This window comes from Podarcis vaucheri (assembly GCF_965113315.1).
Source record: "Podarcis vaucheri genome assembly, chromosome: 1".
Taxonomy (NCBI): Eukaryota; Metazoa; Chordata; class Lepidosauria; order Squamata; family Lacertidae; genus Podarcis; species Podarcis vaucheri.
This window is the reverse complement of record NC_138759.1, coordinates 133,574,780-133,602,058: the sequence shown is the minus strand read 5'-3', so window position 1 is coordinate 133,602,058 and position 27,279 is coordinate 133,574,780. Positions and strand designations below refer to the sequence as shown.

The following is a 27,279-nucleotide window of genomic DNA, read 5'->3' as shown; positions in this document are numbered from 1 at the left end:
AGGGTGGCTGACAACAAATTTAAAACACTTAATTATAAAAGCAGCATAAAATACAGTATAAAAACAAGAATAGCAATAAAAATCAAAAAACAATTTAGGGGAAATAAGCATCAGATAGAGTTTGTAGGGACGCAGGTGGCGCTGTGGGTTAAACCACAGAGCCTAGGATTTGCCGATCAGAAGGTTGGCGGTTCGAATCCCTGCGACGGGGTGAGCTCCCGTTGCTCGGTCCCAGCTCCTGCCAACTTAGCAGTTCAAAAGCACGTAAATAAGTACCGCTCTGGCGGGAAGGTGAATGGCGTTTCCGTGCGCTGCTCTGGTTTGCCAGAAGCAGCTTAGTCATGCTGGCCACATGACCCGGAAGCTGTACGCCGGCTCCCTCGGCCAATAAAGCGAGATGAGCGCCGCAACCCCAGAGTCGGTCACGACTGGACCTAATGTTCAGGGGTCCCTTTACCTTGACCTTTAGAGTTTGTTTGCATTCAGTAAGATGCTATTGTTATAGACACTGGTGGAAAAGAGGGAGGGAGAGGGTTGGCGGGATAATGATATTTTCACTCTATTGTTAGGTCCTTTATTTATATAGTTAATTGTTTTTATTGGCATTGTAAGAGATTGGATGGTGCAGGGCTTGGTTGATTGCATTCGGTTGGTTGCAGTATGGTTGGTTTGTTTGTATGTGTGTGGGGAGGAGGTTTGTTGTGTCCGGTTAGCCATCTTGATTTGTATGCTGTTTGGGGGGGGGCCCAGTTGCGTGAGTGGCAGGGGCTGGAGTCGATTGATCAGTCAGGAAAGATTGTTCAGCCAACTCCAACACCCTACTTTAAGGCAGATGGCCTTAAGGTTTTAGCTTCCAGTTTAAGCAGCAAGATGTTTGACACTCCTCTCCAAATTTGAGAATTGGAAGATGAAACAGAATTGCAGCACCCACATGGTTTCTCAGATCAAGCTTCAGGGAACAGAGTACTATTAAATTATGCAGTTGCCTTGCTGTTTTGGGATATGAACTGATGTTACTGGAATTGTGTCACAGTTACAGTAACTCATAAGTAATGCTGTTTTGTAATCTGGCAATTCTTTCTCTTTGCAGACTAGAGGCTGCACTCTGGCAGCGTTAGGGGCAAGCAAGCTCCTGAAAAGCCTGGCCAAGGTAAAGAATGATATCAATGCTGCTGGGGAATCAGAGGAGCTGGCAAATGAATATGAGACAAGAGCTGTTGGTAGGTTTCGATCTAAAAGGCTCCAACTCAAGAGTGGAGCTAATGCAAATGTTTGCTACAAAAATCGTAATGGGAAAGCAGCAAATCAGCAAAGTTAAACTTTCAGATTTAGCTTTGAACTCCAAGCAATGCATTGCAAATTTTAGTAAATATTGACAAGGATTTTTCTCCGATTAAGCACATCAACTTAGCCCATCTCAGCCAAGTCCAATAATTTTAACAACCATTCCTCCATGGTAGGTAATGATGAATCTTCCCATTTATGTGCATTAAAAAATCTCACCACTGCAATCATGTACTGAAATAATTTCCATAGTCTTTTTCTAATTGTATATGCATAAGTCCTTCAGGAAGAGCTCAAAAGACCGGTGATGCTTCTGATTCTCTGTCCATTTATACTTTTTAGAGTTGTTCACAGAATGTTACAGCAGTGATGAAGATCTGGCTGAACAGCTTCTTATCTATTCCTGTGAAGCCTGGGGTGGAAGCAATTGTCTGGAACTTGCTGTGGAAGCAAAGGACCAGCAATTCATTGCCCAGCCAGGAGTCCAGGTATAATCGCCAAGATGCAAACAGATAGTCAGTTTTATTCAGTGAAGCAGAAATAGTTAAGCCAGCATTTATATGCCCATTTACATGGGAGTAAGACCTATTGAATTCTGTGGCACTTACTTCTGAGCAAGTAGGATGTAATGTCTTATATGATGCTATCTCCTGATGAATTATTATTTCTGTATGCTGATGATACCCAACTCTGCATCTCTTTTAAATACCTCTCTTTTAAATGTCCTGTGTGAGTGTCTGGAGGTGGTTGGAGGATGGATGGAGGCAAACAGATTGAGGTTGAATCCTGACAAGACAGAAGTTCTGTTTTGGGGGGACAGGGGGCGGGTGGGGGGCTCCCTGTTCCTGAATGGGGTAACTGTGCCCCTGAAGAACCAGGTGCGCAGCCTGGGAGTCATTTTGGACGCAAAGCTATCCATGGAGGCACAGGTCAATTCTGTGTCCTCCATCTGGTATGCAGGCTGAGACCCTACCTGCCCGTGGACTGTCTTGCCAGAGTGGTGCATGCTCTGGTTATCTCTTGCTTGGACTACTGCAATGCTCTCTATGTGGGGCTGCCTTTGAAGGTGACCCAGAAACTACAACTAATCCAAAATGAGGCAGCTAGACTGGTGACTGGGAGTGGCCACTGAGACCACATAACACTGAAAGACCTACATTGGCTCCCAGTACGTTTCTGGGCACAATTCTAAGTGTTGGTGCTGACCTTTAAAGCCCCAAACGGCCTCAGCCCAGTATCTCTGAAGGAGCGTCTCCATTCTCACTGTGAGAAGCAAAGTTACAGGGAATCAGGCAGAGGGCCTTCTTGGTAGTGGCACCTGCTCTGTGCAATGCCCTCCCACCAGATATCAAGAGAATAAACAACTTTCTGACCTTTAAAATACATCTGAAGGCAGCCCTGTTTAGGGAAGCTTTTAATGACTGATGTTTTATATTTTTTTGGAAGTCACCTAACAAAAGAAGTCACCCTAGATGGGTGGGGTATTATTATTATTATTATTATTATTATTATTATTATAATATTTCTGTCTTTCAGAATTTTCTTTCGAAACAATGGTATGGGGAGATCTCTAGAGACACCAAGAACTGGAAGATTATCTTGTGCCTTTTCCTTTTCCCTTTAATAGGCTGTGGTTTCATCTCTTTCAGGTAAATTACTTTAGTTAATAAAGCTGTAATGGGTTTCCTCTCCAAAAATACAATTGCTGCCATGTTTTGTAGTAAGTACGCAGGCTTCAGGTTTGCTTCCCCTGCAGAGAAATCTCCACATATGCAAAGGGGTGATTGTAATTCCTGGGACAGTTGTACCCTAAAAGGCACCCTAAAGATACTTACATAAATAAAAATGCAATTGCTGTTAATGTCAGAATGATGTAGCAAGTGGCTGTGCAGCTGCCTAGGCATCCATTGGAAAGACAGGAGTCAGAATAACTTGGTAGTGTTATTGCATTGCCTAGATTGGTCTTGTTTGATAGTATCCAGTGCTTTTTTAAGGGGTACTCAAAGGTACGCAGTATTGGCACCTCTTTTTGTTGTTAAGAAGTGTGACACTTGCTGTAACAACTTCAAGGTGAGTACCAGCACCTATTTTTCTGGGGGGGGGGAGCACTGATAGTATCCCATTGTTGTTACTGTGTGCCTCCACTCAGCAGCAGGCTCGTTTTCCGCTTGGTTATCCTGTTCTAAGCTGTTCCTTTCTCTTTCACAGGAAAAAGCCAACCGAGAGGAGCAAAAAGATGTTCTGGTATTATGCCTGGTTCTTCACTTCCCCCTTTGTTGTCTTTTCTTGGACTGTCATCTTCTACATCGCCTTCCTCTTGCTCTTTGCCTATGTCCTGCTCATGGACTTCCAGAAGGAACCCACCATGCTGGAACTGATCCTCTACGTGCTGGTCTTCATCCTGCTTTGTGATGAAGTGAGACAAGTAGGGAGTTCTTGGAAATCAACAGGAGTTTTTATTTCCAGGAGATGATTCCAGTTGCAGAAAAAAGAAGAGGCTCCACCCCTATTCAGGTCTTCTGCTTCTGAGTTTAATCAACACATGTATCAGGAGAGAGAGGATGAACATGCTAGTGTCCTCTGTCACTGCTACCCATGAGCTGAAGGGAGAAGTTTTGCAGTGGGGGATCCTTCACTGCATGTACAGTGGTGCCTCGCAAGACGAAAATAATCCGTTCCGCGAGTCTCTTCGTCTAGCGGTTTTTTTGTCTTGCAAAGCAACCCTATTAGCGGCTTAGCGGATTAGCGCTATTAGCGGTTTAGCGGCTATTAGCGGCTTAGCGGCTAAAAGGCTATTAGCGGCTTAGCGGCTTAGAAAAAGGGGGGAGAGCGAAAAAATCGCAAGACTCGCAAGATGTTTTCGTCTTGCGAAGCAAGCCCATAGGGAAATTCGTCTTGCGAAGCGCATCGAAAAACGGAAAACCCTTTCGTCTAGCGGGTTTTTCGTCTTGCGAGGCATTCGTCTTGCGGGGCACCCCTGTATTGCCTCCCCATGCTTCAAATATTGTCACTCCAGTTTGTGGAGGTTGATGCTGAGTATACCTTTCATCACTTTCCCCTCTTGCAGGTTGATTTAACACAGAATCAGTACACTTGAATGGGGCTCCAGTGGAGTTGAAATCTAACGTTTTCTTGATTTTCCATGAAGGTCCCACTAGAGCATTTGGAATTATATCCAGGCCATTATTACTTAACCTGAGTTCATGGATTAATTTATAGTATCTCTGCTGAGGTTGCAATTTGCCACTGCTTCCATTGTACCCCAGTCTATGAGGCTATACATGGACTGCTTTAAGGCAGCAAATCATTTATCCTGGTAAAGGTCTGTTATATCTGTGTAGGCTCTGTGTTACACTATGGAGATTGGCAGATAGCTGAGATGAGACTGTTGACGACTCTTAACGACTGCAATAGGTCTTACAGGAAAAGGCAAGGGGTGAGAAGGTGAAAAATGGCTTAGTCATGTATAATGAGATAAGAATCCATTATACATTATACATGATGTATAATTATACACCCCTTGCCTTTTCCTGTAAGACCTATTGCAGTCGTTAAGAGTCGTCAACAGGCTATCTGCCAATCTCCCATTCCCACCACCCTTCTGAGTAATACCCCTCCCCATCTTCTCACTATATAGAAGGATCTGACAACTTCTGTTTCAGTGTATCTGAAGAAGTGTGCATGCACACGAAAGCTCATACCAAGAACTAACTTAGTTGGTCTTTAAGGTGCTACTGGAAGGATTTTTTTTTATTTTGACTAGATTTTGATGTTAATGGAGAAAATTAATGATTTGCAGATGAGAAGGTAACTGCTAAGACTGAATATTTGAAGTAAGACAGCTATAAAAAGCCGAACTCAGTCTTTTCCTAACGCATTAAGAGTGTGTTAGAAGCATCTTTGAGGTACTGAGAGCAAAACAAGTTATAAATGTTTCTATATGCCAATAGATGTCACTGTTTCATAATAAAACTTGAGCTAGGACTAGGTTTATTTATACTGGGGTGTTTTTGCACAGTTTAAGAAACATTTACATTTCAGCTCCTAATATATGATAGCATTCCTGAGCTTAGATGTGTGTTTACAGCAGCCACACATCCATCTGATGTGTATTTTTGCACAAGTACAGATTCTGTGTGTAATTTTGCAGCTGCATATTCCCAGATCCCTGTAACATCTCTGGGTTGCATAAATATTTGCACACAGCCTGTCATGGGTCTGCTTGGCAATCTCGTTGCCTTGCTTTCCAGTTGATACTCCCAGTTGCCATCCACAAAGTCATACTAGGCTCATGGGTCACAAGGTGGGGAAATGAACTCATGAAAAGGCTATGCAAATCAGTATTCATAGGAAAACATTTGACAATGTTAGATAGGAAAGAAGCAAATGAGATGAATGAAAGCTGCCAGAAGTATTTCTAAAAAGAAGGAACATCGTTGAGCTGGTGGATCTGACACAAGGGATCTGGCACATTCTAGTGCAGTTGGATCCGTGATGGTCTTCTTCAAGGCATGGTCATTATTTTTTACAAGGGGTTACAATGAGATTGTATTAAAGACGGTACATAAAAACAGTATGATATACAGGGGAAATCTGTGCTTAGTTGAGGAGTCCAGAGAAGACTCTTAATCAATGTCCTTACTGTTTGACATCTTATGTATTGTCCTTTTGTTTGTATTTAATTGTTTTAATTATACTAATCATCACCATCAACCTTTATTACAGTCCAGAGACCCAACAAATCATTACAAAGCAGTACACAATTCATACAGCCTACCTCCAAGTTAAACAAGCATTTTGTTTAGAATATAGGGATCATTTGTTCTTGCAACCACCAATAAAAACTTTGCCACTGCTAATGTTCTAGCATTTGTCCAGTCTTCCAATAGGAACCTGACATAGTGAGCCTCTGATTTTCCCAGGAAAGATGCCAGCAATGGTAGTATCAGTTCAGCCCTGGCTTGCTCATATTTTGCACAATGCAACAAAATATGTTTTATGGAATCGATGTCTTGAACACACGAGCAAAGTCTGTCCTGGTAGGGAACTCCTCTCAACCTGCCATCCAACACTGCAGAAGGAAAGACGTTTAGTCTGGCTTTGGTGAAAAGCCTTCGATAGTTTGGTACTGTCAGGTTTTTAATGTAAGATGTTAACTTAAAGACATACCCATATTGTTCTCCTACTGCCAGCAGACTACAGACTTAATTATACTAAAAATGTTGCAGCTATAAGATATTATTAGCTAGTTTGCTTTGCACACTTACTTGGGAGAAAGTCCTGCTGAACAAAATGGGATTTACTTCTGCATAAGCAGGCATAAGATTAGGCAGCAGGGTATGTTGTTTATTTATGCTTTTATATCCCACCTTTCTTCCAAGGACCTCTCCATATTACCCTCACAACAGCCCTGTGCGGTAGGTAAGGCAGAGAGGCAGTGACTGGCCCAGGGAGCTTCAGGGCTGAGTTGAGATGGCAGCCCTGCCTGGCCTCCCAGCTCTTAGTCCAGCACTGCACTCGCTCTTCTTCTCTTAGCTTCTTGAGTCACGATTTCTCAATGAGCAATGTTAATTTAGATAGTAAGGCTATGAATTGTAAATAAGGTTGGTTTGTGGTATGGTTAGATTATGGCAGGAGTAGCCAACGTGGTGCCCTCCGGGCTGTGACTCCCATAATCTCTGACGACTGGAGTCCAACCAATTCTAACAGCTTACTCTGCTCTGTGGGATTCAGAACTCCTCCCTTTGTTTGGTGACTTTTGTCTTCTTTTTCCTCTTTAGTGGTATATGAACGGTAGTAAGTACTTTTCCGACTTGTGGAATGTTATGGACACCCTTGGGATTTTTTACTTCATAATAGGAATTGTGTTCAGGTGAGTTGTAACAGGTCCGGCCATTACTGCAGCTGGGTTTGTTTTCTGCAAAGCTACTAGACCAGTGGTCAGGGAGGATGGGAATTATAGTCCAGCAACAGCTGGGATGCAAGATGGAGAGGCTGCACTAGACCAGGGGTCTGCAACCTTTAAGACAAAAAGAGCCACTTGGACCCGTTTCTGAAGGGGAAAAAAACTGGGAGCCGCAAAACCGGGAAGGTGACGTCGGGACGGTGCGTGACTAACGCACACACTGCCCCCATGCAACGTCACAGCCAGTACAGCGCCCGCCACAGTGGGGAGTGTCAGGGCGCACAATGCGCCTCCTCCCCGCGCCCGGAGCCACGGCAAAGGTGTAAAAGAGCCACATGCGGCTCCGGAGCCGCGGGTTGCAGACCCCTGCACTAGACAAACATGCTATGATAATGATAATGATATAAGGTGATGCTTCCTGGGGTGAAGCTGAGGTATTTGGGGGAAATGGGGTTGGAAGCTGTCACCCTGTCATAACATCTGGTCTGAGAGAAAACAAATTGTGCCCAAGTTGATATTATTAATTGGGAACACTGAAAACTGGAATTTTTGTATATCTGTTTATTTGCACAGGCTCCATTCTTCAAATGAGGCATCCTGGTATTCTGGCAGAGTAATTTTTTGCCTGGATTACATTATTTTCACTCTAAGACTCATCCATATTTTCACTGTAAGCAGGAATCTAGGACCCAAGATCATTATGCTTCAGAGAATGGTAAGGACTATGGATTGATTCAATATAAAATGTAATTGTTGTGTGACTCAAGCCTGAGTCTCCCAGAGGTCTCTCTGTGTAAATAAAAGTTTAACCAGAGAACGACTATCTGGTTTGGGCCTACCATTTTCATTCTGTCATCTGTGTGCTGATAGATTGATTCATGATTAATCCTCTGCAAAGGGACGTTAGTGCAGGAACTCTGCAGTGCCTGTCAGTCAAACCTCTGTGACGAATCTTCAGCAACAGCCCTGAATTACAAGACAGAACATCCCTTATAGGGCTCAGATCTGAGGCCAGCAATACTTTGCTGCTCTACAGCCAATTGCTGTGCTACAGAGAGCTGGAGGTTGTGTCACCTATTAAGTAGTGGGTTGACAAAGCAGACGACACAGAGATTTCTCCAAGTGGTTCTTTATAGTAAGCTGGAACTGAACTGAACAGCAAACAGCTCAGCCGGCCTGCTTTTATAGGCACCCGGCTGTCAACATTGTAACAACAACAACCAAGGGTTTCCCGCCTAAACTAACTGACGTGGACCTGAGTGAAAACTATATATAGTACATGATACCCCTGGTGGCCAGGGTGATAACCATAGCTGTCAACCTTCCCTTTTTTTGTGGGAAATTCCCTTATTCCAGCACCATTTCCCGCTGCTTCCCGCTGCTATCCCGGATTGTTAGATATCCCGTAGACTGTCCCCGGGACAGGTGAGGCTGCTGATCCTTTATTTTCAAATCTGAAAGTTAACAGTTATGGTGATAACTTCAATACATAACATCACCAAACCCCATCCCAGCTGGCAATTGGTTTCTTGTCATGAGAGGTGGGTCTGTGTGCATGTGACACATCTGCAGATACTTTTTGCAAAATCTTGCCATCATTGATCTTATACCTTCATTGAACAAGGAAAGAAATGTGTCTTATAGTTTGGCAGCACTTACACAAGTGTTTTGGGCTGAAACTTCATTTTCACATTACTATATGTAGCAGAACAGGCATCGGTGCTGGCCACAACTCCTTCCCAAGCCAGGAAGACATGTACACTCGGGGGTGTAGCACTCAGGAGGTCCTGGGCCCTGGGCTCACAATTTTAGTGGGCGCTGGCTTTTGCCATGATTCCTGTCCCGCCCAGGCACATCCTGCTGGGTCCTGTCCTTGGCTCCCTGTCCTTCCCTGCCTGCTGCCAGGGGTCTCTGGGCTCCAGAGCCCAGCCTAGCCTCACTGCTGCACCCCCAGCCCCATTGCTGAATGGCCACCCGGCCAGAGATCACTGCTCCTTGCTCAGTGCACTCCCTGGATGGTGAGCGTGCGCAGATGGAGGGAGGTGGACAAGGGGCGACTGCAGCACGGCCACTCTTCTCTGCCGGTGTTGGGGAGGGGCTGTGTCAGCCAGCTGAGCGCCCCCCTTGGCTCTGGTGCAGGAGAGGGGTTGCTCCAGTGGCATTGGTGGCGAGGGCTGGGCTAGCATGGCAGGCTCCCTTCACCCTCCACACCCTGCGTGCCCCGGATGCAGGCACATCACGCTACACTGCTGTGTAATCTACACTAGGCGTTAGGAGCCACTGCAGATGTTGAATCATTTGCCATCTGTTATTCCACATGCTAGTTTTCATCTGATAGGGGACTTCTTCTCTTTGGAGGAGCTACTTCTGTGATCTAGTGAAAGTATATATTGTGATTAAAAATAAAATAAAAACCCCCACCTAATCTAAGTAGCCACTGCAAGCTCTCGTGAGCACTCATTTCCATGGTTATATACTCAAGTGAATAGAGTGCTTACTTGGGCAATTATGTGCTGGACTTAGCTGGCTACAGGAGCATCTGTCCTGGCTGTATCCTCTAGGGCAGAGCTGGGTGTGTGTGTGTGGAGTCTGGTGCCTTCCAGGTGTTGTTGGACTCCAATTCCCATCATCTCTAGCCATCGTGGCCCATTGGCCAGGGACTGTGGCCCAATATCTGGAAGGCTACAGCTTCTGCATCCCTGCCTTGGAAGCATGCACATTGCTCTGATTTCAAATAAACAACATGATTTCAAAATAAACAACAAGGAGTGCATGGCCTCTGCAAAGCAGCCAAGCGAGATTTTCTCATAAATGCACAGTGAGAAGCAAGAGACAGTTGCCTGAGTGTTGTTTTTTTAATCTTTTCCCCCTTAGCCTTATGCGTGGAATGACTTAACAGAATCATCCTGACTTGTGTTTTAAATGTTCCCTTTCACAGCTGATTGATGTCTTTTTCTTCCTGTTCCTCTTTGCGGTGTGGATGGTGGCTTTTGGTGTAGCCAGACAAGGGATCCTGCGGAAGAATGAACACCGCTGGGAATGGATATTTCGATCTGTTGTCTATGAGCCTTACCTTGTAATGTTTGGCCACTATCCTACAGATATTGACGGTATCCATCTTAAGATACAATCCCAATGAACAATGAACAATGAATCCCAATGAACAATGGGTCAGAGTAATAAGGAGATAGGAGCACAGTCCTTAAGGAGCCCAAAGCTCATCACCCCCCCTTCTGTTTTAGTGGGAAACATGTGCTGCTAGAATTCAGGTATCTCTTTCAGTATCACAGAGGCTTACTGAAATCAGTCTGGAGTTCACAGATGACCAGGGCACTAGAGCTCTCAGGTGGTCTTGTAAAGTGGACTTATGTTCAGTTCAGGTCATGATCCATCCAAATTGAATCGGCCCACACCACCTGCACAATCCATGCTGGGACTATGCCAGTCACTTTCCTTGTAGGGCCAGAAGGAAGACTGGAGTGGCAAAAGTCTGCATGCTGAATAAAATCTCATTCAGAGTTGTATTGTGAGTATGTTACAATGGGATGCAGTTTAGTACTAAATTGTGCAGCCAGCCACATGGGGATTCTGTTTTCTGGGCACATCTTTGCTCAGCAGGTATTCACTTCTGCACAGTAATCTCTACAATGTACAATTTTCACAAAGTTATCTGTATAGGATTCTAGCTTTATGCACTCCTATTAGGCAACTAGATTAGCTCAGCAAAATCCAGCAGAGACAAAGGTGCCAGTAGCACTAAAGAATGTGCTGACAACACATGTCATGAGTTTGGTGTCATAATCTTAACAAGAGCTTTGGAATTTCAGGAGTCTTTTCTGTTCCTTTCATGATAGGTACCACATTGGAGAGTGATCAGTGTACTGTCACTGGGAATGAATCGAAGCCTCTGTGTGTAGAAGTGGATTCCAACAATGTTCCCCGATTCCCAGAGTGGATCACCATTCCACTAGTGTGCATCTACATGCTGTCCACCAATATTCTCCTGGTTAACTTATTAATAGCCATGTTTGGGTATGTAGACTGATGTGCTGGGTGTAACGCCACAGGGTGTGGCTGATGGTTTTTCACTCTTCTTAACATGAGTTCTGGGACGCGGGTGGCGCTGTGGTCTAAACCACAGAGCCTAGGACTTGCCGATCAGAAGGTCGGCGGTTCGAATCCCCGCGACGGGGTGAGCTCCCATTGTTCAGTCCCAGCTCCTGCCAACCTAGCAGTTCGAAAGGACGTCAAAGTGCAAGTAGATAAAGAGGTACCGCTCCAGCGAGAAGGTAAATGGCGTTTCCGTGCACTGCTCTGGTTCGCCAGAAGCGGCTTAGTCATGCTGGCCACATGACCTGGAAGCTGTACACTGGTTCCCTCGGCCAGTAAAGCGAGATGAGCGCTGCAACCCTTGAGTCGGCCACAACTGGACCTAATGGTCAGGGGTCCCTTTACCCTTAACATGAGTTCTAGCTGCCTACAAATTGTTTTGGAAATGCAGCGGACTGGATCACACCAGTCACCTATTTTTAGTTCTCTTTCAATGGTTAAACAGTTTAGAATAGGATTAATTTCAATCCAACATATGATTTTAATCTCCACAAGTAAGGTTGTAATTACCAATGCATTTTAATTAGTGATGTGGTATCAGCAGCACGTCAGCAACCAATAGCCATTTTTTGGTGAAATAACATTACCATCGCAAACTGTCAAATTACTTCACTGTTTTCTGCAAAGTTATTCTTTGTCAATGCAATGTGATTTTGAATAGAAATGGATTCTTATGCTGCAGTCTTATGCACACACTCCTGGGCATACGCTCCCTTGAACACAGCAGGACTTACTTCTTAATAAACATGTGTAGGATTTCACAGTAAGTGGGGTGGCTCCGATCTTGATGAAATTGAGATACACTAGTTCAAAGCAAGACTTTTACACAGCTGCTCCTCTGCTTGCCACTGTTTCCCTAACTGCCCTTTCTACTGTCAATATACTGAGATAATAATAATAATAATAATAATAATAATAATAATAATAATAATATAAAACATAACTTATAATCCGCCTATTTGGCTGGGTTTCCCCAGCCACTCTGGGTGGCTTCCAGCAAAATATTAAAAATCAATAATTCATCAAATATTAAAAGCTTCCCTAAACAGGGCTGCCTTCAGATGTCTTCTAAAAGTCAGATATTTATTTCCTTGACATCTGGTAGGAGGGTGTTCCACAGGGCAGGCACCACTACCGAAAAGGCTCTCTGCTGGTTCCCTGTAAGTTCGCTTCTTGCAATGAGGGAACCGCCATTGCGGTTCAGCGCTGGACCTCAGTGTCCGGACTGAACAATGGAAGCTGTACGCCGGCTCCCTTGGCCAATAAAGCAAGATGAGTGCTGCAACCCCAGAGTCATCTGCGACTGGACCTAATGGTCAGGGGTCCCTTTAACTTTACCTTACAATTTTTGGGGTGGGGTTGGGGTGGGGATCTGGTTCCTAGGACTTTTAGGAGACTCTGCCCCCTGCAAACTCATAACACTAGTGTGAACTCCCCTCCAGCTTGGAAATCTTGAGGCTTTCATAGTCCCTGTAATTGATCCATTACCACCAACCCTTACTGAAAAGTGAAGTATGTGCTGATTTTGACATATTAGATAAGGAGCAAACGTAGATATGGAACTAATAACTCCCTGTGTTAATCTATCCATTAGTTATACTGTTGGATCGGTTCAAGAGAACAATGACCAAGTATGGAAGTTCCAGCGCTACTTTCTGATTCAAGAGTACTGCAGCCGCTTAACTATACCATTTCCTTTTGTCATCTTTGCCTATATCTACATGGTGATGAGGAAACTTTTAAAATGCTGCTGTAAAAATGAATGTAAACAGCCGTCAATTTGTTGTAAGTAATGCGGTATTTTGCACAGTAACAATTTATGGGAGGAAGGGTAGGAGTCACAGAAGTGTATGAAGGCTTCTCAGACAATTGTTTGTCCAATGTTGCACTTTCATTTTGAGAGTTACTACATCTGAAAGGGTCTCCATGTAAAAATGGCCCTTCATTGGAACGAAGTATGGGGTGCTAAAGAGAAAACTAGCTAAAGAGAAAATGGTTTCCAATACAGTGGTACCTTGGTTCTCAAACGCCTTGGTACTCAAACACATTGGTTCCCAAATGCCAAAAACCCAGAAGTAAGTGTTCCGGTTTTCAAACGTATTTCAGAAACTGAATGTCTGATTCCGCTGTCAGCTATTGTTTCCAGGGCACATGTCCCAATCAGAAGCTGAGAAAATTTCGGAAGTCAAACAGGCTTCCGGAACCGATTAAGTTTGGCACATTTGTTTTTGCTATTTATTTTGCGTTTTTCTTTTTGAGGCTTTTTCAGTTCATTTGTTTTTGTGACTGTGTGGAACCCAGTTCAGCTACTGATAGACTGATTGTGTGACTGCGGAAATGGATAAAAGCCCCCCCATCCATACAATGACTATCATCAGTGCAGGTAAGAAAAAAAATTAATTTTTATTTTTAATCATCTACAATACTGTCTTATTTATTTTATAGTCCAGTACATAGATTATTGCTTTCATTTTATGGATCAATGGTATCGTTAGATAGTAAAATTCATGTTAAATTGCTGTTTTAGGGGTTGCAATACTTTCTATGGGAAAGTGTACCTTGGTTTTGGAATGCTTTGGTTTTGGAACGGACTTCTGGAACGGATTGAATTTGAGAGCCAAGATACCACTGTACTGGGTTAAACTAAGACACACTTAGCTGAACTCAATAGGGCTTTTTTCTGGTCTGTCTTCTGAATTGAGCTGTAATAGCATCAGATCTTCTGAAACAAACTGAGGTCACTGTTTCAGCTGCATTCAATAGCTCTTTCTCTGCTTTGTCAATAAATATGCCCATGTTCCAATTTTGTGTGGATTTTATATCTTGAAGGTTCAAAAAACGAAGATAATGAAACGCTGGCATGGGAAGCTGTCATGAAAGAAAATTATCTAGTAAAAATCAATATCAAGGCTACTGACTCATCAGAAGAGTATGTTTTCTTGCTTTCTTTGTCTTTCCCATCTAATCAAACTTCAGAGCCTATATTTTATTCTGAAACCCATACTGGAGACCTTGCAGTGCTTCATGTTCTTAAAGATTTCTTCAATTGATTCATATATATATTGGCTTTCCATTTAAGAATGAACAGTTAGAAGAGTTCTGGTGCTTAATAATACAATCCAACTTGTAAAGATTCCAAAATATGGCTATAGATGTTAACTGTGTCCAACATTTTAAAAATAGCATAGGTAATTAACCCCAAAGCCACCAGCGCAATGATGAAAGTATATTTTAAGTAACGGCACTAGAACGAAACAAAACTAAATTTGAAATGAGTAGCTTTAGTTTTTATTTTAAACTCTATCTCATTTATGTATAATGTAGGACTTCAACCTGATTAAATAAATTTTAATCAATTAATTGTACAAGGCTATTAACTGATTAAATTTACAAATAGGTAAAACAAGAAGCACAGGTACTTTGTTTTTTAGATAATGCGCACATGTGTTTTGTGGCAACATCTGAGAAGATGCATCCTTGGCGTGCAGAGAGGGAGTAAGGACTCTCCTAAGGATTACATCAGGGACGCGGATGGCACTGTGGTCTAAACCACTGAGCCCAGGGTTTGCCGATCAGAAGGTTGGCGGTTCGAATCCCTGCGACGGGGTGAGCTCCTGTTGCTCGGTCCCTGCTCCTGCCCACCTAGCAGTTCGAAAGCACGTCAAAGTGCAAGTAGATAAATAGGTACCGCTCTGGTGGGAAGGTAAACGGCGTTTCCGTGCGCTGCTCTGGTTCACCACAAGTGGCTTAGTCATGCTGGTCATATGACCCGGAAGCTGTACGCCGGCTCCCTCAGCCAATAAAGCAAGATGAGCGTTGCAACCCCAGAGTCGGTCACGACTGGACCTAATGGTCAGGGGTCCCTTTACCTTTAAGGATTACATTATAGGTTGCATGGCTACATCCATAGGAGACAACTCCTAGGGCTTTGGGGGCTTTGGGCCCCAGGAAAATATTTGAGGGGGCTGCTCCCCAGTTGATGGGCCTTGCTAGTCAAATGGTGTTCATGCACCACGTCATGTGATTGATTATGCGGGGATTATGATTGTGTCCCCACCCCACAAATGTTTTATTGAGGTTGGCACCCCTGGCTAGATTTGTGTCTCTAGTTAAGACATCCAGAAATCAAAGCTTCATTCCTGATGGTTATGTTTCCTTTTACAGAATGGCCCAACGATTTAGACAACTGGATATGAAGGTACATTATTATTATTATTATTATTAATAATAATAGTAGTATGGGTAAAACTTATTGTTTTGTTTATTTGCTGTTGAAAACTGCTGTATTTATGCAAATCTAATGCACCATTGAATCTAATGCACACCTCAATTTTCAGAACCTTGAAACCAAAAAAGTATTTGCTGGTGAATGTAAATGCGGTATCAAATCTAATTCACACCCTAATTTCCCCAATGTAATTTCACCAAAAAAGGTGCACATTACATTTCAGTAAATATGGTAATAAAAATAATAACAGTAATGGTAGTAATATGCAGCCTTCCAGTATAAACCCATGAAGATCTCAAATGAATTAGGTATTTACAAATGATTTAGAAATTATTGTGGATGAGTCAAGAATTAAAGTACGTCCTTATAAGAAAAGCACAGATAGAAATTCCTTGTTACATTATAGATCTAATCATCCCAAACATCTCCGTGATAACCTTCCCTTAGGTCGGTTTCTAATACTAAAATGCAATTCATCGGACCCAAAATACTTTAAAGTCCATTCTAATTTGCTTTCTAGCAAGGTTATGCTTAAAATTCTACAAGGAAGGCTCAAGCAGTATGTGGACCGAGAACTCCCAGAAGTGCAAGCTGGATTTAGAAGAGGCAGAGGAACCAGAGACCAAATTGCAAACATGCGCTGGATAATGGAGAAAGCTAGAGAGTTCCAGAAAGACATCTACTTCTGCTTCATTGACTATGCAAAAGCCTTTGACTGTGTTGACCACAGCAAACTATGGCAAGTTCTTAAAGAAATGGGAGTGCCTGATCACCTCATCTGTCTCCTGAGAAATCTCTATGTGGGACAAGAAGCTACAGTTAGAACTGGATATGGAACAACTGATTGGTTCAAAATTGGGAAAGGAGTACGGCAAGGCTGTATATTGTCTCCCTGCTTATTTAACTTATATGCAGAATTCATCATGCGAAAGGCTGGGCTGGATGAATCCCAAGCCGGAATTAAGATTGCCGGAAGAAATATCAACAACCTCAGATATGCAGATGACACAACCTTGATGGCAGAAAGTGAAGAGGAATTAAAGAACCTTTTAATGAGGGTGAAAGAGGTGAGCGCAAAATATGGTCTGAAGCTCAACATCAAAAAAACGAAGATCATGGCCACTGGGCCCATCACCTCCTGGCAAATAGAAGGGGAAGAAATGGAGGCAGTGAGAGATTTTACTTTCTTGGGCTCCATGATCAGTGCAGATGGTGACAGCAGTCACGAAATTAAAAGACGCCTGCTCCTTGGGAGAAAGGCGATGGCAAACCTAGACAACATCTTAAAAAGCAGAGACATCACCTTGCCAGCAAAGGTCCGTATAGTAAAAGCCATGGTTTTCCCAGTAGTGATGTATGGAAGTGAGAGCTGGACCATAAAGAAGGCTGATCGCCGAAGAATTGATGCTTTTGAATTATGGTGCTGGAGGAGACTCTTGAGAGTCCCATGGACTGCAAGAAGATCAAACCTCTCCATTCTGAAGGAAATCAGCCCTGAGCGCTCACTGGAAGGACAGATCGTGAAGCTGAGGCTCCAATACTTTGGCCACCTCATGAGAAGAGAAGACTCCCTGGAAAAGACCCTGATGTTGGGAAAGATGGAGGGCACAAGGAGAAGGGGACGACAGAGAATGAGATGGTTGGATGGTGTTCTTGAAGCTACCAGCATGAGTTTGATCAAACTGCGGGAGGCAGTGGAGGACAGAAGTGCCTGGCGTGCTCTGGTCCATGGGGTCACGAAGAGTCGGACACGACTAAAAGACTAAACAACAACAATTTGCTTTCTACATCCTTAATACAACAAGGGTATCCGAACTCTGTAATAACATCTGCCATTCAAAAAACACAATTAAGAAAGAGATCGACCCTTCTTACATCTGGTTCACATGTAAAGACTAGATCTTCACATATTTATGCTTCCCTAGAATACAACCATATGACTTTTGAAATTGAGAAAATTATTAGACACAATTGGCATATTCTTAAGGACATCCCTGGGTGTGAGAATATCCCCCTTTTTGTCAAACGACACACTAAGTCATTTAAAGATATATTGGTGCATATGGATTTAGACTCTGTGAAAGGATTCTGTGGAACTGCAACAACCTTTTGTGTGGATTGTTGGACTCTATGAACAGATAGGTGGAATAGACATTTTCACATATATGGACCTTATTCATAAACTGACTAGAGAATGAACTGATCCACTGGGTCTTCTACTTTATTTGTTGAACTTTATGAGCTACTTCTGTTGAAATCAACAATTCAATACAATGAATAATATATATCATTTTTTCAAACGTACAGCTGGTTACGTCTTGTGTGTTTATTGAATGTTTCACATAACCAGAGGTTTGTTGTTGTTCTCCTAAAAATCACTGCAACCCCCTCCCTCCCTGCCCACATGACCTGGGTTGCTGTGCATAAGAGAAACCTGGTGGACAAGCAGCGGCAAGAACAGACCCATCTGCTTCATCCAACCAAGTCTCTGTCACTCATGCCAGGTCAAGTCCTCCATCCCCGATCAAGTTGTGGAAGACAGCCGTCTTGTGAATCATTGACCTGGCATTGCACAGCAGCAACTTCAGGTCATGTGGGTCTCCCTTCTTGAATCCAGTATCCATCCAGTCAAGACCAGACCCAGAGGCAGGAATAGTCTTCAAACAATGACTAAACCTGCCTCCTCGGTAATGACATGGTCTGGTCTTAGCGTAACTCCTCCTCCTACACGTCATCACTGAGATCGGGTGTCCCAGTGCATCCCACCCACTGTGGAACCTGCCCCAGCCATTCTGTTGGCTGGGGTCCACTCCCCGGCAGCCTTGACCCTCTCCCCTTCAGAACCAAATACAAACTTTATAAAACAATAGAAACTAATTTAAAAACAACAACAACAATTCAGTTACAGATAGGTAGCCATGTTGGTCTGCCATAGTCAAAATAAAAAAATTCCTTCCAGTAGCACCTTAAAGACCAACTAAGTTAGTTCTTGGTATGAGCTTTCATGTGCATGCACACTTCTTCAGAAACACTTCAGATACACGTGTATCTGAAGAAGTGTGCATGCACACGAAAGCTCATACCAAGAACTAACTTAGTTGGTCTTTAAGGTGCTACTGGAAGGAATTTTTTTTATTTTAACAACAATTCAGTTATATTAAAAATTAAATTAACCCCTAGCCCCTACTAAACATTAATCCCTCCCCCAACAGAGCAAAAACCAAACGATAAACCAAAATGTAAAGCACCGCAAATTAAAACTATTTAAAATCATTTAAATGCAGTCACTGGACTAGGGCAGGGTGGGCCTGGGTCCCGCTACATAGGCCAGGTGGAAAGGGCCTTTCAGGGAGCGGCCTTCAGCACTCACAGCCCTGCTGTTAGTGTCACAACAAAGGGTTGTGTCAACCATATTCCTTTGTTGAATAAACACCTATCATAGTATGCCTGTTGTAAGGATTAATAAGGTAATATAAGTGAAGCAATTTGAACAGTTTATATGTGCTGTCTAAATACAGTGGTGCCCCGCAAGACGAATGCCTCGCAAGACGGAAAACCCGCTAGACGAAAGAGTTTTCCGTTTTGGAGGTGCTTCGCAAAACGAATCCTCTATGGGCTTGCTTCGCAAGACAACAATGTCTTGCAAGTTCCTGCTGGTTTTTCCCCCTTCCCCCCCTTTTTCTAAGCCGCTTATCAGCTGATCCGATCAGCAGATAAGACGCTAAAAGCCACTAATAGTGCTAATAGCGCTAATCCGCTAATCCGTCAATGGGCTTGCTTCGCAAGACGAAGAAACCGCTGGACGAAGAGAATCACAGAACGGATTCTTTTCGTCTTGCGAGGCACCACTGTAACAAGTGTTATTGTTATTAATTATTGTAAACTGACCTGCAATCCTCAGGTGAAGGGTGATTAAGAAATTTGGGAAATAACAATAACAACAACAATAATCCAACATGAGGAGTAGATTTTAAGCTCTTATGGTGGCCCTCCTCTTAAAAAGTGATGCATCTGTGGGGGGGGGGGTGGCAATTGTGGGAAGCAACGGCAGGTCTTGCCATCTGTCTTCCACTAAAGAAATAGGAGCAAGACAGGACAGTGTCATTCCTCACTTGAATTCAGAGGACAACTGCAAAAATGTAAGCTTCATTTTGGTGCGCTCAGATTGCATGACCAGCAAGTTATTTTATGGTGTATGCCTGCAAACTAGAAAGTATTAGCTGAGTTACTGGAATCTGCTACTTAGTTGGGTTAGTTTAAGGCTGAGCTTATAGACAGTTCTATGCAGTCTCTTCTACTAGTCAGGAGACAAATCCTGCGCTTGAATTGTAACAATGATTGCCGTTGCCTTATAATTCCATGCGCTTGTTACCCTCTCATGAGATGCTTTTTGTTTGTTTGTTTTTAATTTGAAGCTGAATGATCTGAAAGGTCTTCTGAAAGATTTTGCAAACAAACTCAGATGAAAGCTTCCTGGATTGAAGAAGAAACTTCTCCCAGCAGCACAAGCTTGCGCAGAAGTGGAACGTAACTGAATAAGCAACAGCTTAAGTGCTAAATCTGGTACAAAAGGGAAGAAAGAGACTTCATTACATTCCACCTTCCTGTTTTGATCAAGAAAATTAACTCTTCAATACAATCATTAGTTGTTATATGTAACTTACAGTACTGAAGCTTCCTGAGCCTATTTGTTGATTATAGACAAATATTTGTCTAAGCTTAAGCTTGCAGAAATTATCACACGATCCCCTGATTTCTTCTGAACAATTGCTGGAGTCCAGAGCAGCTACAGATGACCCACCACCCCTGCAGTTAGATAATTGTCTAAGTAAGGGCACATTCAAGCTTGAGGTCTTTCCGAATTCCTGTAATCCTAACACTCTTTGAACTTTTGTCTGTGGCCAGATACATCATTTGCTCACTACAGAGTAACCATAATTCACCTACTCCTTGTCTCTGGGGGTGCTGAGCTAAACTTCAAGGTCTGAGGAGGAACTTTCAGGGAAACCAGAGCTCCAAAATTAAGTTTACAAGTGCAGTGGTACCTCGGGTTAAGTACTTACCGTAATTCGTTCCGGAGGTCTGTACTTAACCTGAAACTGTTCTTAACATGAAGCACCACTTTAGCTAATGGGGCCTCCCGCTGCCGCCGCGCCACCAGGGCACGATTTCTGTTCTCATCCTGAAGCAAAGTTCTTAACCTGAGGTACTATTTCTGGGTTAGCGGAGTCTGTAACCTGAAGCGTATGTAACCTGAAGTGTATATAACCTGAGGTACCACTGTAGTGATGTGATGTCGCTCAGTTTTGAAACTGGTGGTTTAGAAACAACTAGTTAAGAAATGGCTGGATTTCCTACATAAGGTTATTTGTAAGGATCACCGCAGTTGATTCTGTCTCTCATTTCCCCCAGCTAGTAGAACACACCCTGCACGAGCTCAGGGGTGGGGACCCTCAGTCCCAGGGGCCCAAGGCAGCCCTCTTGGCCTCTATCTGGCCCCTGGGACTCTCCCAGGCCACAGCCTTCTCCACCCCAGCCAGGCACCTCCTTGAAGTTTTTTTGCCTCTGATGATCTCTTCCTTTCCTGGACGGAGGAGAGAGGGGTGTGTGTGTGAGAGGTTGTGTAGAAGCTAATTTAGCGTACTTTCATTGTGCTGCCTCCTTTGTTTCTGGCCCTGCCCACCACTAGCATGTGGCTCCTGGGAGGAGAAGGGGATTCTTGGTCCCCCACTCCTGCTAACAAATGAATTTGAAGGTGCATTCCGCTTAGTGGGCAGTGTTAAGTTGTGGGTGAACACATCAGACGACGCAGCGATTCTTCAAACAGCTCTTGTTTATTCACAGGCCAGAACAGGACTGAACTGAAGGGTTCAGCCAGCCTGCTTATTATATAGAGCTCCAGTACAACGTAACAGTAACCATTTTCTGTAACTATCCAATCACTGAATGTCACTTTTGAACCCTTATTTGCATATGTGGGTCTGAGTGAAAACTATCTACAGTATCCCCCGGCTGGCCCAGGGTGAGAACTTCAGTACATAACAGGCAGATTGTAAAAAAATAGTTAAATGATATGTAAAATGCTACTTTTTCATGGGAAAAGGTCCATAGCTCTCTAGGGCCACCCTTCCCACTTAATCAAACTTGTTGGGACCTTGTGAACAACGCCAAGCAGCTGCTTTCATTCATTCACTTCTGTCACTTCCCACTTGACACAGTCACCCTGGTTGCATTTCAAAGCAAGTTACTGGAATGTTGCTTTTCCTTGGAAACAAGGGGCTTGTTACAAATTGGTGTCCCCTGTTGCTCACCTCTGATTTGGTTTCTCATGCTTTATGTTGACATACATCATATTCTGGGATTTCTGATGCTAGTCAGATCTTGCACATCTTGTCATTTGTTCTGATCTCCTTGTAGGATGTGCTAACATACAAATGTGGGCTGCCACTTCCACACAAATCTCTATATTGCAGCTTCCTTGCCTTTGTATACTTCTGAACCATGTGAATAAGACCATGACCACCTTGCCTCACAAGGCCGTCGGGCTTCTGAAACATAGAGGAGAACTAGCAGGACTCTTCTGGAAGATCTCAGTGATTCTGCTAAGGTGGTCCAAGTTATGCTGGAGCCAAGTATGTTAATATAAAAAGCTTAAATCTGACCTGGTAGCGTATGGGTAGCCAGCACAGATTGTTTAGCAGAGGTGTTACATGTTGTCTGCCATCTGCCCCCATCAACAATCTACCCACTGCATTCTGCACTAGCTGGAGCTTCCAGAGCCGAGGGCAGCCCCACATAAAACCACAGCGGTAGTCAAGATTTCTGGCACTGAGGTTACAATACTTGTCCTATCTAGCTAGTAGTAGACAAGAAAAACTGGGGGAAACAATTTAAAAATTGTCGTGTGTGCAGAAGAAGTTGGACAACAAAATAAACTGTTTAGTTTTCTTATGTTTGTCTCTATAGAAGATGTATCTACTGCTGCATATAATCATGTTTTGATGTAGTCTGTCTGTGAAAGTGGTATATCACCATGTTTAGTAGGTTAGAATGGATTTTTAAAAATCTTAAATTAACAGCTGCTTTCTGTCATCATTTGCCTAACTGGTAACTGTACTTTTGGCAATAAAGAGTTAATTCCATGCCTGTTAGCACCATGACACTTTATTACAAGTTCCTGCTAAGTAATTGTAAACCTGTGCAGAGGCAAGTTTTTTCAGCCCAGGAGCTCACCAAATATTCTCATATGAGTATTATTAAAAGGTATATAGAGGATGGCTAACGGGACATCTGAATTTATGATTGGTTGGCATATAGGTGGCTTGAACCATTAACCTACTAACACATTTTTAATCAATAAAATAAAACAAAACATTGCATTTTAGATGTTCTTCAAAGAAAAAGTTAGAATTGGTACTGAAAAAGCAATACTGTATTATGTTTCACATGGGAAGGGTAATGTGTGTTTGTGTGTAGGATTTATCTACCTAATCTAGGTTTATGTTAGGCCATTGCCTGTATGCATTTTTGCCTTTCAGGATAAAACTAATGAACTAGCCACTAGGTGGCGGAATTGGCAAGAGAGATTTCAGAATGCTCATTGCGCTTGGAACAACGTAACGAGTAACTACGGAACAATCCTAATTTATGGTGGTGTTAATAATAGAACCAGAAAGTGTCCCTCTTTTAAAAATGAAACACACACACACACACAGCATTTTCCTAGCTTCCATGACATCAGAGAAAAGCAGGATGATTCAGAAGCTTGAAAAAAATCAAATGTAAAGAAACTTGGGCTGGAAATATAACTCAATGTTGTTATTTATTTATTTATTTATTTCATAAAATTCACACACTGCTTGATTGCAAAGAAAACCCTTAAAGTAATTTACAAAAAGATAAAACAATAAAATCAAGAAAAATTACAATACTTTAAAATATACAAGTTAAAATATAAAAACAGATTAATCTCAGCATTTCTAAGAGTACAATGAAGGCTCCTGCTTGATATCAATAGGCAGAGAGTTCCTTAGTGTAGATGCCGCTACACAAAATGATTGAGTTCTTACAGATGTGGAGGAAGGGTATTATTTGGCACTTGTTTTTTGTTTAACCCATCCGTTTTATTGAGGGGGAAAAATAATATCTGAAGAGAGGGTTGCTCTCTTTTCCATGTTGGATGCAGCTTGTGTTTTGCGGACTCACAGAAGTGCTAGATTTTGGAATGTTTGGGAAGATCTTGGTCTTGGGTCAGAAAGGCCAATAAATACGTGATGGTGGCCTTTTCTAAGCAGTTGGGTCTTGCTGCAGGGGACGCCCACTCTGAAGAAGAAGAAGAAGAGGAAGAGCTTGGATTTGATATCCCGCCTTTCACTCCCTTTTAAGGAGTCTCAAAGCGGCTTACATTCTCCTTTCCCTTCCTCCCCCACAACAAACACTCTGTGAGGTGAGTGGGGCTGAGAGACTTCACAGAAGTGTGACTGGCCCAAGGTCACCCAGCAGCTGCATGTGGAGGAGCGGAGACGCGAACCCCGTTCACCAGATTACGAGACTACCGCTCTTAACCACTACACCACACTGGCAGGCAGAATAGCTTTTCTGTCTTAGCACAAGATCCTTGCATGAGAAACAAGAGCTGGAATCCAGAGTGTCGTCCCCCCCCCAGCTCTGAAAATGCAGGCTAGTACAAGCATCTCTTGGACAACGCCTTGTGCAACATCATGCAGTGTCTTCTGTTAGCTCTTAAAGAGCAGTTCATAGCACAGCAACACCACCAGCACTTTCCCCACAAGCACAGGGTGGGGCATTTTTTTGGACACCAAGTGTTGGGGGGCTGCATGGTGGCATGTGGGGCTTTTTTCAGCTGGTACTCACCAGAACTCAGTTCTGGCACCTCTCAGGTAGGCTTCATTGCCATTATAAGGGAACAAGAGAGGCATTCTTGGAGAGTTCCAGCACCTCTTTTTATAGAAAATAGCGTGGCACTGTGGCTTAAACCACCGAGCCTAGGACTTGCCGATCAGAAGGTTGGTGGTTTGAATCCCCGTGACGGGGTGAGCTCCCATTGCTCAGTCCCTGCTCCTGCCAACCTAGCAGCTCAAAAGCACGTCAAAGTGCAAGTAGATAAATAGGTACCACTCCGGTGGGAAGGTAAATAGCATTTCCGTGCGCTGCTGTGGTACGCCAGAAGCGGCTTAGTCATGCTGGCTATGTGACCTGGAAGCTGTACGCTGGTTCCCTCGGCCAATAAAGCGAGATGAGTGCCGCAACCCCAGAGTCATCCGCGACTGGACCTAATGATCAGGGGTCCCTTTACCTTTACCTAGCACTGGTGGTATGTGTGCATGTACACACACACACACACACACACACACACACACACACACGCTCCATCCCCCTCTGATATCCACTTTAACCTCCCTCTTCACTTCTGATAGAGGTTAAAGACATACATAAACACACACTGAACTTTCTCTTTTCCTTCCTCAGCATTTCTGATGCAATAAGATCTGCCTACAGAAATCTTGGCTACATGGTGCATGCTAGAGGAGAAGGTGAAAGTGCTCCCGGTGTGGAAAAGATCAATGTCTCTGTGCAGTTATTGGCATCAGAAATGCAGGGGAGGAACTAAAAGCTTCTCACAAGCTCTTAAAAAGAATACTGCTCCCCAGTTAGCTAGAAAAGGAGCTGAACTGTGCTGCACAATGCTTTACTTGCATCTAGAAAACTTACTTTAATTGCTAGAACATGGTTCACAAAACATCAGTGATGGTGGATCTATCCAAAGCAGCAGAGCCCAGGCAGGAATGGACAGCAGACCTCCAAACAAGACTCAAGGAGGATCAAGCCTAAAATCTACAGTAGTTTAATACCTGTATTAGCACCAACTAAAGTGCCCACAAAGTTAAGATTGCCAATTTCAAACATTGGGACAGAAAAATTGTTGAGCTTTCTAATCCTGCCCAAAATTGTTGAGCTTTTTGGTAAAAAAAAAAAAACTTTTAAAAGAAGTTTTTGAGGTATTTTTAAAGGAAAATTGTATGGCAAGCCTACACAAAGTAGCAAGCAAGCTACTGACATTTTCAAAATCCAGAGTCACCTGCCTAAAGTGAGAGAGCTGGTGGGTTTGGGTTTGGGATGCTGTCAAACACCTTTTTCTGGTGACACACGTTGGCTCAGATGATGCCATGATCTATTCATTTAGCCTCCTGCTGAATTTGGCTGGCCACTCCTGTTACTGACCTTGATCTCCTGCCTTTTAATACCAAACAGCTAAGAAAGATGATACCTAACAAATGAAAAATCTGTGGGAAAACCAACCTCGTATAACCAACATGCTTAAGTCTAATTAATAAATAATAAAGCAGCAGGGATATTTTTCTCAAAAAATAAGCAGCAAAACAGACATCAGGTGATGTTCTCCCTCTGTCTCTTCAAAAGTTCCCTGAAAGAGGATTGTCTTGCTGCATACCAAACCCATATGCCAAAAAATGGGGGGAAATGTGGTTTAGTATTATGGGTTAACTTGTTACTGGCTGAGTCAATCATGCTTTGATTTACTTATCAATCTCCAAATCCAGGGGTGTCAACTTGAATAAAATATGGGAGGGACCAGGTAAGCCCCACCCCACATAATCAATCACAAGATATGTTACACACACGGCATTTGAATGGCAATGCCCATCAATTTGGGGGAGGCCTGGGCCCCTCAGATATTTTATGGGTGGCGGCAAAGGGACTTTGGCCCCTGGAAGTTGGTTGTAGTAAACATCTTGGTGACATTGTGGCCTGACTGACATGTCACATTAAAACAAATTCTGGTTTAAAGTGAATGAGCACATGGGGCTCCTCCATTGCTCATGGTGCCACAGTGTGAACGAAACCATTGAACTTGAACTTAAGATTTGTTTCTTGCCAAACAAACCATGTTTAGTAACCAAGGTTTGTTCTTGGCTTTGGAAAGAAACAAACCAGGAGCCAAAGTTTGCACTATGCAGCAAGTCAGAGGAGCACCATTTGAGCAAGATCCATCAGCATACAATTCATTTACACAGCTTGTTTTAAACTGTGGCTGAACTTGTCACAAGGTGGGCCAATGAGTTCTGAAAATTAAGAGAAATCATTGGATTATCATTTTGGGATAATCAGTTAAGGAGCCAACACCACAGAATGTCAGCTGTCTCCAAATAAAATAAAATGTATTTGTTAGGAAGCACATTGTATCTGGTTCCCTTCCTTTGGCTATGCCTAATAAATTGGGAAGGGTTGTGGGTGGCGCTGTGGGTTAAACCACAGAGCCCAGGGCTTGACTATCAGAAGACTGGTGGTTTGAATTCCCGCGACAGGGTGAGCTCCCATTGCTTGGTCCCTGCTCCTGCCCACCTAGCAGTTTGAAAGCACATCAGAGTGCAAATAGATAAATAGGGAAGGTAAACGGCATTTCTGTTCGCTGCTCTGGTTCGCCAGAAGCGGCTTAGTCATGCTGGCCACATGACCTGGAAGCTGTACACCGGCTCCCTCGGCCAATAAAGCAAGATGAGCGCCGCAACCCCAGAGTCGGCCACGACTGGACCTAATGGTCAGGGGTCTCTTTATCTTTACCCTTACCTTTACCTAATAAATCAGGAAAGAGAAACCAGCCACTGCTCTTTCCACATCAGATTTCTGCAGATACAAACTTGTTTCCTCACAGATAAAAATGGCCCTGGAGGTTTGCAAGCTGGGATAAGACTCCTAACCAATGTCAGATTGT

The 27,279-nt window shown here is 43.3% G+C and overlaps 1 protein-coding gene across 6 annotated transcripts in view; it reads left to right on the top strand.

Annotated features, from left to right (window-relative positions):
- The window catches only part of TRPM8 (transient receptor potential cation channel subfamily M member 8), an 80,769-nt gene extending 58,291 nt beyond the window's left edge, over window positions 1–22,478 (top strand). Inside the window, exons 15-26 of one of the 6 annotated variants that reach the window (XM_082228780.1) lie at window positions 1,091–1,220; window positions 1,627–1,772; window positions 2,821–2,933; window positions 3,493–3,700; window positions 7,065–7,156; window positions 7,763–7,904; window positions 10,128–10,299; window positions 11,044–11,221; window positions 12,894–13,084; window positions 14,129–14,228; window positions 15,464–15,497; window positions 19,943–22,478. In XM_082228780.1, the coding sequence (XP_082084906.1) occupies window positions 1,091–1,220; window positions 1,627–1,772; window positions 2,821–2,933; window positions 3,493–3,700; window positions 7,065–7,156; window positions 7,763–7,904; window positions 10,128–10,299; window positions 11,044–11,221; window positions 12,894–13,084; window positions 14,129–14,228; window positions 15,464–15,497; window positions 19,943–19,993 (1,557 nt within the window). In that variant the 3' untranslated portion in view covers window positions 19,994–22,478. Of the gene's footprint in view, window positions 1–1,090; window positions 1,221–1,626; window positions 1,773–2,820; window positions 2,934–3,492; window positions 3,710–7,064; window positions 7,157–7,762; window positions 7,905–10,127; window positions 10,300–11,043; window positions 11,222–12,893; window positions 13,085–13,558; window positions 13,683–14,128; window positions 14,437–15,463; window positions 15,498–19,942 lie in introns of those variants that run through there. The other 5 variants (XM_082228779.1, XR_014221288.1, XM_082228778.1 and 2 more) reach the window with 5 other exon arrangements.
- Window positions 22,479–27,279: the final 4,801 nt, after the last annotated feature.